The sequence below is a fragment of the Castanea sativa genome, chromosome 5 (genome assembly GCF_040712315.1).
Source record: "Castanea sativa cultivar Marrone di Chiusa Pesio chromosome 5, ASM4071231v1".
Taxonomy (NCBI): domain Eukaryota; kingdom Viridiplantae; phylum Streptophyta; class Magnoliopsida; order Fagales; family Fagaceae; genus Castanea; species Castanea sativa.
Window position 1 is genome coordinate 46,179,069 of NC_134017.1, and position 15,680 is coordinate 46,194,748.

General features: G+C 37.6%; 2 protein-coding genes across 2 annotated transcripts; one reads left to right on the top strand and one right to left on the bottom strand.

Moving 5' to 3' along the window:
• The first annotated feature begins 201 nt into the window (after positions 1–201).
• On the top strand, positions 202–2,374 carry LOC142633619 (plant-specific TFIIB-related protein PTF2). Its single transcript, XM_075807861.1, has one exon. It carries the CDS (start codon positions 572–574, stop codon positions 2,210–2,212), a length of 1,641 nt encoding a protein of 546 aa, XP_075663976.1. The 5' UTR covers positions 202–571; the 3' UTR covers positions 2,213–2,374.
• Positions 2,375–4,881: 2,507 nt separating this feature from the next.
• Positions 4,882–5,295, bottom strand: LOC142635289 (uncharacterized). The gene has a single exon (XM_075809475.1). It carries the CDS (start codon positions 5,293–5,295, stop codon positions 4,882–4,884), a length of 414 nt encoding a protein of 137 aa, XP_075665590.1.
• Between the last annotated feature and the right edge of the window lie 10,385 nt (positions 5,296–15,680).

Here is a 15,680-nt window from a genome sequence, read left to right on the forward strand (position 1 = left end):
ATTTCCATGTAAAAATATAAAAAAAACAAATAATTTTTTTGACCAAAGAAATTCTTTATAATAAATTTATAGTACAACAAATAAACAAAAGCCAACAAATAAACCACAGTAGCTCTACTAAAAGTAGCTCAAAATTCCCAAGTAAAATATTTAAAGTTAAGCTCCCTATCTAACTTTTTTTCCAAATTTCATTTCATTAACTCTTATAGCCCTAGGGACTTGCCATTAGTACAGGATCTAGAATACTGGAGAATCTCAATATTTCGGTTCGGTACAGTATTGATTATCAGAATTGATTTCCGATTGCATCACCGCACCGGCATCGGAGAGACCACCGGCTTCCGTTTGCCGGCCTTGGCTCTATCGGTCGGCCACAGGTGCGGTGCGGTTTCTCGGCTCTGGTCGGTTGCCGCGGTTTCTCTGCAACCGCCTCACTATTCACACACTTAAAAAAATTTAACGCAGTACCCAAAAATCAATCTCTAACCAAACACACCCAAAAAAACCACGATTCACAACTCACAAAACCCAAAACCTAAAAATCTTTCGCACAAAAAAAAAAAAAAAAACAATGTCAGGCTGCTGCAAACACTGCGGCAGCAATTCCATTGTCCACGACGACATCTCGGCGAACCTGTTCTGCTCCTCGTGCGGCGTCGTCTCAGAGTTCGACGGCTACGATGCCCAGATCGGCCGTCTCAACGGCCCAGAAGGCACCTTTGTCCGTGTCGGCACTTCAGGTACGGGCACTCATTACTCTTACAAAGAAACGAAAATCTACAATGCCCAAAACCTCATTGATGACTTTGTCTACAAGTTTGCTTTGTCTCCTTCCAAATGTAGCGACATCAAGACCATGATAGCCCAAATAACCGAAAACGAGTTCGGTCAAGGGGATTGGTTCCCGATTCTAATAGGGGCTTGTGCTTATGTTGTTATGCGAAAAGATAACAAGTCTTTGCCGATTGCCGAGGTGGCTTCGGTTGTAGGGTGTGATATTTATGAATTAGGTAGGATGTTTGTGCGTGTGGTGGATTTTTTGGGCTTAAAAGGGTCAGCAGAAGAGTTTCCGGAGTTTGATATTGTTGTGGCGTTCGAGAGGGCAGTGAGGAATTGTGGGAAGTTTTCGGGGTTGGGAAGGGATGTTGTTGAGAGAATGCGGAAACAGGGTGTTTTTTTGATACAATGTGCGGTGCAGTGGTTCTTGACCACGGGGAGGAAGCCGTTGCCAGTGGTGGCAGCCGTGTTGGTTCTGGTGGCGGAGTTGAATGAGGTGGATTTGAGGATTGAGGATGTGGCGCGGGAGGTTCATGCTGCGGTGTCCACGTGTAGGACGAGGTATAAGGAGTTGTTGGAAGCGCTTGTGAAGGTTGCGCAAGTGTTGCCTTGGGGGAAGGATGTTACGGTTAAGAATGTTGTTAGGAATGCGCCGTTTGTGATTCAGTATATGGAGAGGAAGTCGATGGGGAAGCGTGGTGAGAAGAGGAAGGAGGTAGAGGAGAAGGGTGGTGGGATTGATTTGGGAGATGCGGTGAGTGAGTGTTTGAGGAAAAATGTTGAGCATGGTACTAGTGGGAATTGTGTGGAAAATGATTCTCTGTATTTTGAGGCTGAAGAGAATAGGGGGTTTGTAAGATCCGGGGGTGAGTCTTTTGATCAGATGAAGATTTCCCATGAATGTTTATCGTTGATGTACACTGAATTTTTGAATGAGATGGGTCATGAAAAGTTTATGGAAGGGAGTGGTGAGGTTCCTCAAAGAAAGGGGATGAGAGGGTTTGAGTTTCTTGCATGTAGGGATTGGTGGGAGGGAAAATCGGAGCTGAGCAAAAAGCTTTTACTCAAGCAAATATTGGAGAAAGATGTAGGATTAGATGCTCTGCCACCATCATTTGTTAATGGTTGCAAGGTTTATAAGAGAAGGAAAGAAAAGATAAATGCTGCTAAGTTGCGAATTAGTAGAATTAAGCATCCACTAGGAACTGATTTGGGTGAGAGTGGTGATATTGGCCTTTCAGAATGTGTAAATGCTGGGAAGAAGAGAAAGGGAAAACGAGTTAAAGATATTGATTGGGAAGATTTTATTATTGAAGCTCTTCTCCTCCATGAAGTGAAAGAGGAGGAAATTGAGAAGGGGCATTACAATACCTTGCTGGACTTACACGTGTTTAATGGTGGAATTATGCCAGAGGTTCCTATGTGGAAGGCATAATAGCTGGAATGAACTTTTGTGCCTTTTGCAACTGCACAATCAAAGAGACATTTTTCATCCAAAATTTTTGTTCTAATTTATACTGTGAGAAGAATTCAATAGTTTTTTTGACACCCAATTTTGTATGTCAGTACATCCATATATACAAGTTTTGTTTGGAAAGATTCTTTCAATATATATATATAATTCTGCATGTATTTCTGCAATTTGATGTGGTCGAGTTTATCTCTCTCTCTCTCTCTCTCTCACACACACACACACACACTTTTGAAACCACCAATTACTATGGAATGACAGGAGGCAACGATTATTATGCTAAGTATTAGAAGTGTTCTGTATATTTTGGCATTGGCATAGGAGTTATTTTTGAAACATTGGTAAGGGACATGGAAAATGCACTTATATTTTCTGTAAGCCATATAGAGTTGTCACCATATATTGTTACTCGGTGTTGTGGCACACTTAAGCTCAAAGCTGCGAGCTCTCAACACTTTGCTAGGCAAATAAAAGAAAGCTCATTTAATGAAGCACGCTTTAGGCTCGCTTTTTTTGAGCTTTTTGGAGAAGCGCAAAACATGCCTAGGCACACTTTTTTTAAAAAAATATTTATTTTATTGCTAAAAAAGATATGGATCATAAAAATTAATTACTCGATCTTGGAAGAAATGACATGGACCAATGATTTACTACACAACCACTATTTTTAGGGTGTTGTTCTTGTATTACACAAACAATTTTTTTATATGCGTGTCATAAAGATTCAAACAAGGTAATTGTTGATTGAACCATATACATCATTTGATCATAACTATCATGGTTATGTACTTTTCTAAAGCACAAGAGACTTGTATAAAATATTATGTTTAAAATTTCTATGACTAGATTATTATGATGTTGACCATTGATAATTGTTTTCACTTTACTATATAAAATTTTAAGAATTGAAATACTTAGGTACTTATCAATAAAAAGGAAAAAGAATTGAAATAACTTTGGTAAAATTTGAACTTACAAACATTATACAATTGCACTTACCAAAATAGGTAAAATATACAAATTTTGAGTGTTATCATTTTTTAATTATATGTTACGAATATTTCTATTAGAAATTATGAGATATAATATTTGAAAATTTTGTACTTTACTTCAATCAAGTGCGCGCTTGCGCTTTGCGCTTTGTGCCTAGGCTCCAAGATTCCTATGCGCTTGATGCTTTTCATCTTTTTCATGTTGTTCATCATCATGAACAAATTGTACTCTTCCTTTTTTACTCATTAATAATAGTTCTCTGAGTACCTATCAAATTAAAAGAAATTAATTGAGTCTCTTTGATGGTTGTCTAGTTCTTCTTTGAGTGGACTTGGTGTGAAGTATTTCTGGCTCAGATTTGAGTTGAAAGACTAGTTTATAGGGGTGCACCGCTGCATTTATGTAACCAAATCCTTGTTCCATTGGTTTTAGTTAATGTACATGTTGACAGTGAGGGAGCTTCAAGAGCTCTAGAGTTAATTTTCTTCTTTCCCTTTTTCTTCGGGTAATCCTTTAAAGTTTTTTTTTTTTTTTTTTCTTGTTTGATTGTGGAAATGCTTGTTTACACTTTATAACTAGTGTTATGTCTGGATTGGCTAAAATATAGAGAGGGGCCAGACCAACAACCCTTCAAGTCTTTTTAGATTCATCCTTGATGATATTTATTTTGTGAAACTTATGGGGACCTTTGAGATTGTTTTTTCCTGCTCAGGTTGCCATTATTAGACTTTAGTGACTGTTATAAAGGAAGAAGGAATGAATACTTAGCATGTCCTTTCTTTCAACTTCTTCTGGAGACTGTACTTATCTCACCCTGAGATGCTCATCTCTGATTCCTTTCACTGCCGATGTCATTTTTCTTGGGCTTTCTATTGTTACTGCTGCTCTTTCTCTCTCTTCATGAGGTTTTAGTGTTTTTAAAGTTCAAGTGAGGTTTGCGGTTTGAGTGGGCTGCCACCTGAATAAGCTTCAAAGTAACTTTCAAACAAATGCTAATGAACCTTTATTTTTCTCTTTTTTTTTTTAAACTCTCTTTGCTGTTTAATAGTTGGCATCCCAGAATAAAGAAAAAAGTTGATGGATTCAAACCTTCTCAGCTGGACATGATCAGGAAATCCATATTAGAATCTTTCTTTTAAGGAAAGAATGTTTATTCTGGTTAAAATATGAGGATAATCTACTTAGCCCGTAGGGGTGAAAAACCTTGGATTACCAATAACTGGTTTTGGTGGGTGGGTCAGTTGCCTGTAGGAGTTTGATTAGTAAGGATTCTTGTACAATATGCTTTGCGATGTGCAACTAATCTGAGTGAAGTTCTCTTATGTCATGAAAAAGAAAAAAAAATGGTTCTTCTGCATATGTGTATTATTTTCATGATTTCTAGTGCTACCCAACCCAATATTCACTGCATAATTATCAACACCCAATGTTTATTTTCTTTTAATATATCATATTTTGACACTTTAGTAAAAACAAGATCTTGGAAATATAGTTTTACAGAGGAAAGGAAGGAAAAAGAGTTGCCTACAAGGAAATTCAAGAAGTAGACCATTTTTTCCAGCGAAGAAAAAAAAAAGTAGACCATTTCTTACTGTTTTAGCAACCAAGTAGACCATGAACTGCTTGATAGTTGATGTTAATTACCCCCTGCCACCAGCAAATGCCTCAACTGGAAAAGTTTTGATGATGCCAGCAAGGCTCATGAATTGAATTTTTATGGTGGGTGGGTCATCAACACTTATTTGACTAACTGGAGGCCACAGCATGAGCTCCTTAGCTTTGACTCCCTTTAACTTCTTGATCCATTTCTTCTCAACATAATCAGTAATTTCAGTATAGTAACTCATGGGCTTGCTGATCATTTTGAAATTGTGTTTGAATTTCTTCTTCTGCAGGATCCACATGTACCCAGTGCTCCTCACAAAACCAACTTCAATCACGTCAGCTAGAGGGAGAAGTCTCAGAGGAAGTCCAAACTCTTCAAGGAAAGACACTGCCATTTGCATCCCATCTTGATGGTCCTTCTTGACGATTGCTTCTTCCTTCTCTGCCATGGCTGATGGAAATACCAATTACCTAAATTTGCTTATTTGATATGGCTACTTTGAGGTTAGGTGTTAATTTATATTGATATACTACATGCTTGATGGTCCTTCTTGACGATTGCTTCTTCCTTCTCTGCCATGGCTGATGGAAATACCAATTACCTAAATTTGCTTATTTGATATGGCTACTTTGAGGTTAGGTGTTAATTTATATTGATATACTACATGCTTGAGACAAATAGAATGAAGAAACCAAGATGATCACCATTATATTAACCACCAAACATATGGTTTGCCACTTTTAATTTTAAGTAGCATTTTGTTAATGTCTCAATTGTGATTATTTTGGCACATTTAATTTTCTGATGTATGCATTAGAAGCCTCATATGTGAAATTGGTACCTTGCTATTTCTTTTTAACAAGCTGTAATATGAGACTAAACTAAGGTTTCGTTTGGGAGTTCATAGGGGAATGGAGTGGGATGGAACGGAACAGAATGATCATAAGGGAATGGAAAGGAATGGAATGTATTTAAGTAAGAGAAAAGAATGGAATGGAATGAAATGGAATTAAGTAACCTTGATTGGATGGTTTAAAATAAAGGAATGGAAAGGAATGAAAATGAATGGAAAATGTAAGTAATCTTTTTTTAGAGTAACATGGAGGGAATGTAATGAAATTATTTTATGAAAATATTATTATTAGAGCCTATATTTCAAAATAAAGGGTTGAATATATAAGGGTATTTTGGGAGTTTCAGTAAAAAATTTATTAAATCTAATTTCATTCCCTCCCATTCCTACCAATTTCAGGAGAAATGAAAATTTGAGGTTTTAAGGGAATAGAAAAGAATGGGTGTTCCTTCCTACCCATTCCATTCCCTCCCACTTAAACTCCCAAACAAGAGAATGAACTTTCCATTCCCTTCATTAAAATTCCCAAACAAGGGAAGGGGAAAATATTATAAAATTATTCTTTTCATTCATTTTCATTCCATTCCCTCCTTGTTTTGGAGGCCTAAAGAGAGATTAGTATGCACTATAAGCCTCATTGTATTGACCACCAAACTTATGGTTTGCCACTTTTAAGTAGCATTTTGTTAATGTCTCAATTGCAATTATTTTGGCACATTTAATTTCTGATCAGTATGTGCTAGAAGCAGTAATATGAGACTAAACTAAAGAGATTGGTACCTTGGTATTTCTCTTTAACAAGCAGTAATATGAGACTAAACTAAAGAGATAGCCCTCCCTCACCAAAACTCCCCTGCACCCATGGTTTGTTTACACTCAATATTAGATTTAATGTGGATGGAAGTGAAAAAAAGGTGATAACGACCTTCCTCACTATTCAATCATGCTAGATGTGTTTTTATTCCATATTGATGAGGATGAGAATTAACAACCTGTACTGGAAGATCTTCAAATTTTTCCTTTAGCACTTTTGATATGAAATTTCTATACATTAGCCCATTCAATATTAAAGCCTCCTGTCCTCCATAATCTTGCAATCTCCAATTTTCTTGTTGACCCAATTTTGTGCCTCATTATTAGTCCAGGTTCACTGTTGAGTAGTTTGAGCTTGTGGATTTATGTTCAGTTTGGTTGCTGAGAAAATGAGAGTGAAGAGGAATAGAAATTGGAGATTCTGGAATAGTTTTGGCAATGTTGGTTTTAATCTAAAATACGAAGCCTAACTATAAGCTTTATAAGCGTCAAATTGATAGGGAGATTCATATTTTCTTTCATTTTTCAACAGCTTCTTAGAAACCAAATGGGGTGTTTGAAGTTTTTGGCTTGGTTTCATTACATTCTTGTTGGTTTGATAAGCTTTTGGTATAATTCTAGGGAAGCTGCTTCGAAGGCTAGGCTGGACAGATTTTTGTTTTCTGCAGATTGGGAGGATAAATTTCCAACAGTTTCTCAAAGGCGGCTGTCTAAATTGTGCTCAGATCATTTTCCAATTGTCCTTGAGGGTGGATCTTTTCATTGAGGGAGTATGCCATTTAGATTTGAGAATATGTGGCTAAAGGATGAAGGTTTTGTGGATAGGGTACGGTCATGGTGGGATTCCTATCAGGTTCATGGTGCGCCGAGTTTTATTTTGGCTAATAAATTAAAGCTCCTTAAAAATGACTTGAAAAGATGGAATGTGGAGGGGTTTGGTCATGTGGATGTTCGGATTAGAAACTTGTGGAAGGAACTTAGTGTTCTAGAGAGTAGGGAGGAGAATCAGGGTTTATCAGCGGAGGAAAGGGTGGATATGGGAAGAATTCGTGAAGACTTAGAGAAAGCTACCCTGTTGGAAGAAATTTGTTGGAGGCAGAAATCTAGAGTTCTTTGTGTTAGGGAAGGAGACAGGAATACTAAGTTCTTCCATCGTATAGCTAATTCTCACAGGAGGGTTAATTCTATTGATAGGCTTATGGTGGATGGGGTGTTGTCTTCGGACCACAGCTATAGCAAATTGTATCTCTCAATTCTATAGGCAGCTTTACTTTGAGGATGTGGCTCACAGACCGGTCTTAGATGATGTGGACTTTTCTAGCATCTCAGTGGAAGATGCGAGTTGGCTAGATAGGCCTTTTGAGGAAGATGAGGTGTTCGAGGTGATCCATGACTTTAATGGTGATAAGGCACACAGTCGGATGGCTTTTCCATGGCATTCTTTCAATCTTGTTGGGGTGTTTTGAAAGCTGAAATTATGGTTGTATTCCACAATTTCCATACTCGGGGCAGATGTTTGAGAAGAGTCTTAATGCTTCATTTTTAGCCCTTATTCCTAAGAAAGTGGATGCGTGGAGGTAAAGGATTATCGGCCTATCGAGTTTAGTTGGTGGGGTGTATAAGATTATTTCTAAGGTTTTGGCTAATAGGCTTCGTAGGGTGGCGCATGGAATTATCTCGGGTTCACAAAATGCTTTTGTGAAGGGCGACGAATTTTGGATTCCGTCTTGATTGCTTCTGAATGTATTGATAGTAGATTGAAGTCAGGAGTTCCGGGTGTGCTTTGTAAGTTGGATGTGGAGAAGGCATATGATCATGTGAGTTGGGATTTTTTATTGTATATGCTACAGCGGTGTGGTTTCTCAGAAAAATGGAGAAATTGGATAAGGTATTGCATTTCAACTGTAAAGTTTTCCATTTTAATCAATGATAGCCCAACTGATTTCTTTGGAAGTTCTAGGGGGCTTCGGCAAGGGGATCCTTTATCCCCATTGTTATTTGATATTGTGATGGAGGCATTAAGTCGTATGTTGGATGTGGCTGCCTCCACTGGGCAATTCTCAGGCTTTTACGCTGGGCAATACGGGTGGTCGTCGATGATGGTGTCTCACCTTCTATTTGCGAGATGACACTTTGATTTTTTGTGATCTTGAACCTTCTCGGATTGCTAATTTGAGGGCGATTCTTGCTAGATTCGAGGAGATTATGCAGGCTTCGTATTAACTTAGGGAAATGTAGGGTAGAATTTTGTTGGTGGCGTATCCAATTTGGAGGATTTGGTTGGTTTGTTGGGGTGTGGGCGGTCTTCTGCCCTTGAAATATTTTGGGCCTTCCTTTAGGTGCAAAATTTAAGGATTTATCATTTTGGAACCCGATTCTTGAGAGAATGGAGAGGAGATTAGCGAGGTTGGAAGAGAATGTATTTATCTAAAGGGGGTAAGGTGACACTCATTAAAAGCTCATTATCGTCTTTACCTACATACTTTCTTTCCTTACTTCCTTTACCGGGGAAGGTGGCCAAGCGTATGGAGAAATTACAGAGAGACTTTTTGTGGGATGGGATTGGTGGTGAACCTAAAATGCATTTAGTTAATTGGGCCAAGGTGTGTAGGCCTATGCGGGGATGGGGGGTTGGGTATAAGGCGGTTGGGTAATTTTAATTACGCACCTTACTAGGTAAATGGTTGTGGAGGTATGGGCAAGGCGATGCGTTATGGAGGAGGGTTATAGAGGCAAAATATGGGAATATTTGGGGTGGTTGGTGTTCGAAGAGAGTGACAAGTCCCTATGGGGTAAGCTTGTGGAGATATATTAGAAGTGGCTGGTTGAACTTCTCTAAACTCCTGGTTTATGATGTGGGGGAAGGTACTAGAGTGAAATTTTGGAAGCATGTGTGGTGTGGGGATTGTACTCTCCAAGAGGCCTTTCCGGAGCTTTATTGTATTAGTAGGTCCAAGGACTCCTCGGTGGCTGAAGTTATGGGGTGGTACGCGGGAGGTTTCCTTTGGAATGTGCTATTTCGTCGTCCTCCACAAGATTGGGAAGAAGAAGCCTTTGATCGGTTTATGGGGCTACTCTACTCCTCGTCAGTGAGAGGGTTTGGACCAGATAAGGTTTGTTGGAAGTCTGCAAGGAATACAGGATTTGAGGTTAGAGATTATTACAGTTCCTTCTATCCTCATATTCCAGTCTCCTTTTCATGGAAAATGATATGGCAATCGAAGGCTCCTCCAAGGGTAGCCTTCTTTTCTTGGTCTGCTTCCTTAGGTAAGATCTTAACAACAGACAACCTTCGTAAAAGACGAGTGATTGTGCTTGACTGGTGCTTTATGTGTAAGAGGTGTGGGGAGTCGGTGGATCATCTTCTACTTCATTGCACCATAGCTTGGGAGCTGTGGTCTTTGGTTTTCTGCTTGTTTGGTATTCAGTGGGTTATGCCTCGTACTGTTCTTGAGGTGTTTGAGGCTTGGAAAGGAAAGTTTGCGAGACATCATCACATTGATATTTGGAAGTTGGTACCTCACTGCTTGATTTGGTGCATATGGCGAGAGAGGAATGCTAGAAGTTTTGAGGGTTGCGAACGCTCTTTGTTGGAGATTAAGTCTTATTTCTTACACACTCTCTTCGAATGGAGTGTGGTTTTTTCTCATTTTTCCTTTTCTTCCTTCTCTATTTTTCTTGACTGTTGTTCTCTTGTTTCATGATTTTTGCATCATTAGTACATCCCCTATGTACTCGGTTTGGCAATTCCTTTATTATTATTAATAATACTCTTACGTTATTTATCAAAAAAAAAAAAAATAGATTTTTGCTTAATTTTAAAATTTTCAATTACACTAGCAGTGCTCTTTTCTTAGCTTCAAGAACAGCTTGAAGTAGAGGTCTAAGGCCTATATAGATGCATCTTTTGCATTTATGTGGTTTGGATGTGTTTTCATGTGGGTACTGACAAAACCTGAATATGTTTTTGTGGATGAATAGCAAGTGCCCATAATTAAGGGTTGAAATTGAAAATGTTTTCCAATCTTCCAAAATATGTATGAATGGCAAGTACCCATAATTAAGGATTGAAATTAAAAATGTTTTCCAATCTTCCAAATCCAATAGCTTTCATGTTATATTGTTCTAGAGAATTAATAAATTATTGCATTATGTCAATGTACATATTTGGGCGGCTAGAAACTTAGAAGCATGGTTGGATACGTAGTACTGGTCAGGGTATGGTTGGTTGCTGAGGAAACAAGAGGGAAAGAAATGAATTATGAAATTGGCAGTGTTATGGTCACTTTCAAATGCAATTTGAATATATAAAGCTCCTGTTTAGGCTGACAAACAATTCATGCTTTGTAACTAATGATGGTGAGAGGAACTTAGCTGGGGAGGTTGAAAATGAGGCTGTTATATTATTGTATTATGCTGGAACGGATCCAGAAGTAACATATATAATGAAATTCATACTTCTAATTTCAGGGTCATGGTTTCAGATGTCTAATATTTCCTATTTAGAAGTATTGGATCCTCAAGAAGCAGTCAAGGGTCCCAAATTGAGGTCCATATTGATACATTTTCTTCCGCTCATCATACTGCAGCAACAGTTATGTATGTTCGTTTGAAGATAAAAGATAAACTACATGATAATGACATTAAGGAGATGTTGAATTTGCCCAATGTTTCTGAGCTACATTATATTTTGTGCAAGCTTAAGAAGGTTTGCTGGTGTGGGATCAGACTCTGAAGGAGTTGTATCCAGAGTTGTTTGCATGCTCTTTAGTTAGTGAGCCCTCAATTTCCTCAATGTTGGTTGAGCAACCAACTGTGGTAGTATGGAGCTGGGACATTTGTTTTCATTGAGATATAAATGATTGGGAGTTGGAGTCGGTGATCCTTTTTCAATCTTCTATAGTCCAATATTCCCAGGAGTGAGGGTGGTGACAGACTGAAAGGGAGTGGTAAAATTGACATTCATTCTTACTACAGTTTTTTACATGGTGTTAGTGATGTTTCCTTCCAATGGAAGATAATTTGATGTGTTAAGGCTCCACAGATGGTTTCTTTCTTCATATGGACAGCAGTGTGGGGAAGATCCTTATGATAATCTCATGAGGAGAGGCTTCATGTCAGTTGGTTGGTGCTGTATGTGCTGGTGCAGTGGGGAGTCAGTGGATCATCTATTGATTTATTGCTCAGTTGCTCGTACATTGTAGAGTCATGTTTTTAGTTCTTTTGGGACACAATGAGTGCTATCGAGGATGGTCATGGATCTCTTGTTTGGGTGATGGAGTTGGTTAGGGAAAAATCTTTGGATGACTGGAATTTAGTCCCCTTATGTCTGATGTGGATCTTGTGGAGGGACTGTAACCAATGTACTTTTAAGGACATTGGATGTTTGTTGACTTAATTGCAATCTTTGTTGATTAGGACATTGTTTGGCTGGCTGGTTCTGAGCTTGGGGAATTACTCATAGTAATTCCATTGTTAAGTTTGAGGAGTCATTATACTTCTGTACATGATTAGTTATTTTTGTAATTGTTTAGGCTTCTTCGTGCTCTCATGAAGTAGTCTTTTCCATAAAAATATTCTTACTTATCAAGAAAAAATAAAATAAAATAAAGCTTAAGAAGGTTTGCATTTATTGAGATTTCTATTAGAATTATCTCATTTTGACTCAATTAATGTTGCTCCATTGTTTTAGTGGGCCTTACGGTGGGAAGATTACTATGGTATGAATATGTTAAGAATGTATATGCTGTGCACATGTTTCTCCGGCATGCATCATCTGTCTGCTTCAGATTTCATTTTGGACTATGTTCAAGAATTTTGCATGTTTTCAATATAATTTGCAGAAATTTTAGTTAAAATCATCTATCCCTTAATAAATGAGAGTAAAAGTTATCATAATCTGATAAAACTTATGTCTTAGAAGGAAAATGAAATAGCTTTTATTGTTGGACTCTTTAACTGCAAACTCTATCTGATCTGAAAATGTGCTCTATTGCAATTTTTATTAGTTATCTGATGGATCTTCTATTCAATGCTTCTTTTGAGGCTTCAGAACTGTAATTATTGTAGAAGAAAGCCGGATCTTCTTGAATCTCTTCTCCTTTCATTTGTAAATGGATTATGGTATGAATATGAAAATTCAGCAATATGTTCAATTTAGTTGGTTGTGCCAGTGAGCATATATAACATTCAGCTTTTCCTGTTCATATAATTTGTAGAAATTTTAGAATGGGTTCATTTTGCCTGTAATTAGAATGTGTTTCGATCCAACTTATTGCGGCTGTGTTTTGCTTATTTGCGTTTTCTCCTTTTTTTTTTTCCTGCTGGGGACAAAACGCATATTGTGCGTGTACTGTGCGCGCATTGTTCATGTACTTTTTCAGCAATTTTTTATTAAAAATGGGTCCCGCAGTACTATTCACACATTTAAAAATTATTTTGCTACAGTATTTTCAGTTTTCAGCAATAAGTTCTATCCAAACGGACTCTTAGAATACGTTTGGATCCAGCATTTTAGTTGCGTCCACGTTTTTTTTTTTTTTCAACGCGTGTTTGTTACTGTTCATTGGCCATGAATAGTGATTTTAGGCCAATGAACAGTAACTTTGGAATGAACGGTGTTTTTTACCCCTTTAAAAATTATTTTGCTACAGTGTTTTCAGTTTTCAGTTTTCAGCAATAAGTTCTATCCAAACGGACCCTTAATGTGGCATGGCTCGCTGTAGATGCTGGTGCAGAATCTATGAGGTTCTGCTGTTGCAGAATCTATGAGGTTCTGCTGTTGCAGAATCTCTCAAGTTTTCACAGGAAGAAGTAGATGTATGTTACTGCTTCATATCTACTTTAAAATCCCAATTCTCCTTTACTTCTTTTTAGCATCATCGTTGAATTTTTTGCTTCTAACTTACAGGAGATGCAGAACTTCTTCTGTAAAAAGTTCTAGCTGTTTTAGAATATAATCAGTTAAACTCTTTTCTTAGAATCCATGTATTCTTTCTACTTTTTGTTACATATGAACACAGGACAAAGGCAAAATGTTAGGTGGAGAAGATGGTGAAAAGCTGGGAAGCACGGGTGCGGCGTTTGGGCCGCCGCACCCACGTCCGACGCGACGCGACATGGGGACGCGCAGGCGACGCCGCTACCTACGCGTCCGTGCCGCATCGGACATTAAAAAAAATATTATTTTTGGCGCGATACGCGCCGATTCAGTCCGACGCGCGCAAAATCGGGCCGATTTGCACCGATTCGGCCCGAATCAGTCCGTATCGGGTGCAAACCGATACCGGCCGAAATTTGCCGAAATCGGCTGATACCGGCCGAAATTCAAAAAAAAAAAAAAAACAGGTGTGTAACCTTTTAACTTGGCCAAAAAAAAAAAAAAAAGTGCAAACGCACCGTTTGGAAAAAAACCAAGACCCAGCCCTCTCTCTCTCTTTATTTTTCTTGCGCCTCTCTGCCTTCACTCTTCAGCTAGGCTCTCTTCCATTCTCTTTATTCTAGTTATTATTTACTATTGTTCTTAAATTTGGTATATGTTTATATAATGTGAAAAAAGTATGTTTAGCAATGTATTAAAAATATAAATATAAATATTTTTAATAATTTTTTAATCGCCGCACCCCATCGCACCCACACCTTACTTTTTCAAAAATTTCCGAGTCCTGCACCCACACCCGAATCCCGAAACGCACCCGTGCTTCATAGGTGAAAAGTAATCATGTGCCCAACTCTTAATGATTTAGTTAGGCTCTGTTATGTGGTGTAGAATAGAATGGAATAATGGGTAGTTATTTTGGAAACTTGGGAGGGCAAATGGTAAGTCACATGATAGTGGTGTTGTACAAATAGTTATACTCATGTATTTGAGATTGGGATGCAATGTTTAGCTACTAAATTGTCAAATGGGCTCATTTATGAATTGAACTCATAGAAATAAGACTTTCACCTTTAAAATAGTTCCAGTACTTACCAAATGAAAGAAACTTCAATTTTGTGCTTTCCTTCATTAACAAACAAAGCATCAAACTCAAGTTTTTATTTTCACTTTTGGAGGGTTCCATTTCAAAAACGATGACAGCAATTGAAGAAATGGCATTAATATATGTTCTTTGTTGATACTGGAACTCTTACCCCAAATCGTCTGAGGGTTGAATCAGAACCTTATTAAGGTAACAAAGCTGACTCCAAGAGAGTCTTTTTAATCCTACAATTAGTTTGTACAACAGACCTATAGTTATCTGCACATAGCACATCATGATGACAGCTTTATGTTATTATGTTTAATCTTATATGTTTTGCCATTGAATCCAGTTTGAGAATTTCCCAAAATGGTTAACTAGAGCTTTCATTTTTGCTAATTGATAGGCACTCTGTTACCCAATCTGAAACTTCCTCCAATTGTAAGTAGTAATCATGCATGAAATTATTTTCCTTTTTATTGAATTCATTTTACATGTCTTTTAGTTTTTAATTCTGTTCTTTTTCTTTTTCTTTTTCTTTTTTGTCGTTATTTTTATAGATTTGCCCTTTGATTTATGGTTTTATTTTCAACTTTTTTGCTAAGTTTACGATATTTGGTTTTGTTTCTTTAAGTCAATCAAAACCAGGAATTTCTCAATACAATATAAGCTTTTGAAACTTTTGAGTTCTGAGTCTTCCGACTTTAGAAGTATGGCTGAGGGGAGGAGAAAAAGAATATGCTAGATGAAGATTACAGTGTTACAAGCAAGATTGGACATGATCGGGTAATTGTAAAGTTTTGTATACATTGTTTGGGGTTTTTGATCCCCAATTGTAACAAAGTTAACAAATTCTTGCCTAAGTAACTAGTTAGATTAATTATGCTTTAGATTTGAATTGAATAACATCACACAAACACACATAAACAACCAAAATGATGACCTATGAAAACTAATGAAACAAACAGTTTCACCGTTAAAAACCTAGGGGGATTTAGCCGTCAATTCTCAAGGTAACACATCCACTAGAATAGAATTGAAGTTTGTACAAAATATTTAACCCTAAAACTAATGCTACCTGATGTAGTACTTGTTGCACATGAACTCTTCCCTCGTAACTTCAACAACACCTTTCAAATATTTGTACTAATAACAAGAATGTAAACTGGATATTTGGATGTCACCAAATCTTTTGTATGAACATAG

Excerpts from the sequence above, each read along its gene's own strand:
- LOC142633619 (XM_075807861.1), top strand. The coding sequence starts at position 572 with ATGTCAGGCTGCTGCAAACACTGCGGCAGCAATTCCATTGTCCACGAC.
- LOC142635289 (XM_075809475.1), bottom strand. The coding sequence starts at position 5,295 with ATGGCAGAGAAGGAAGAAGCAATCGTCAAGAAGGACCATCAAGATGGG.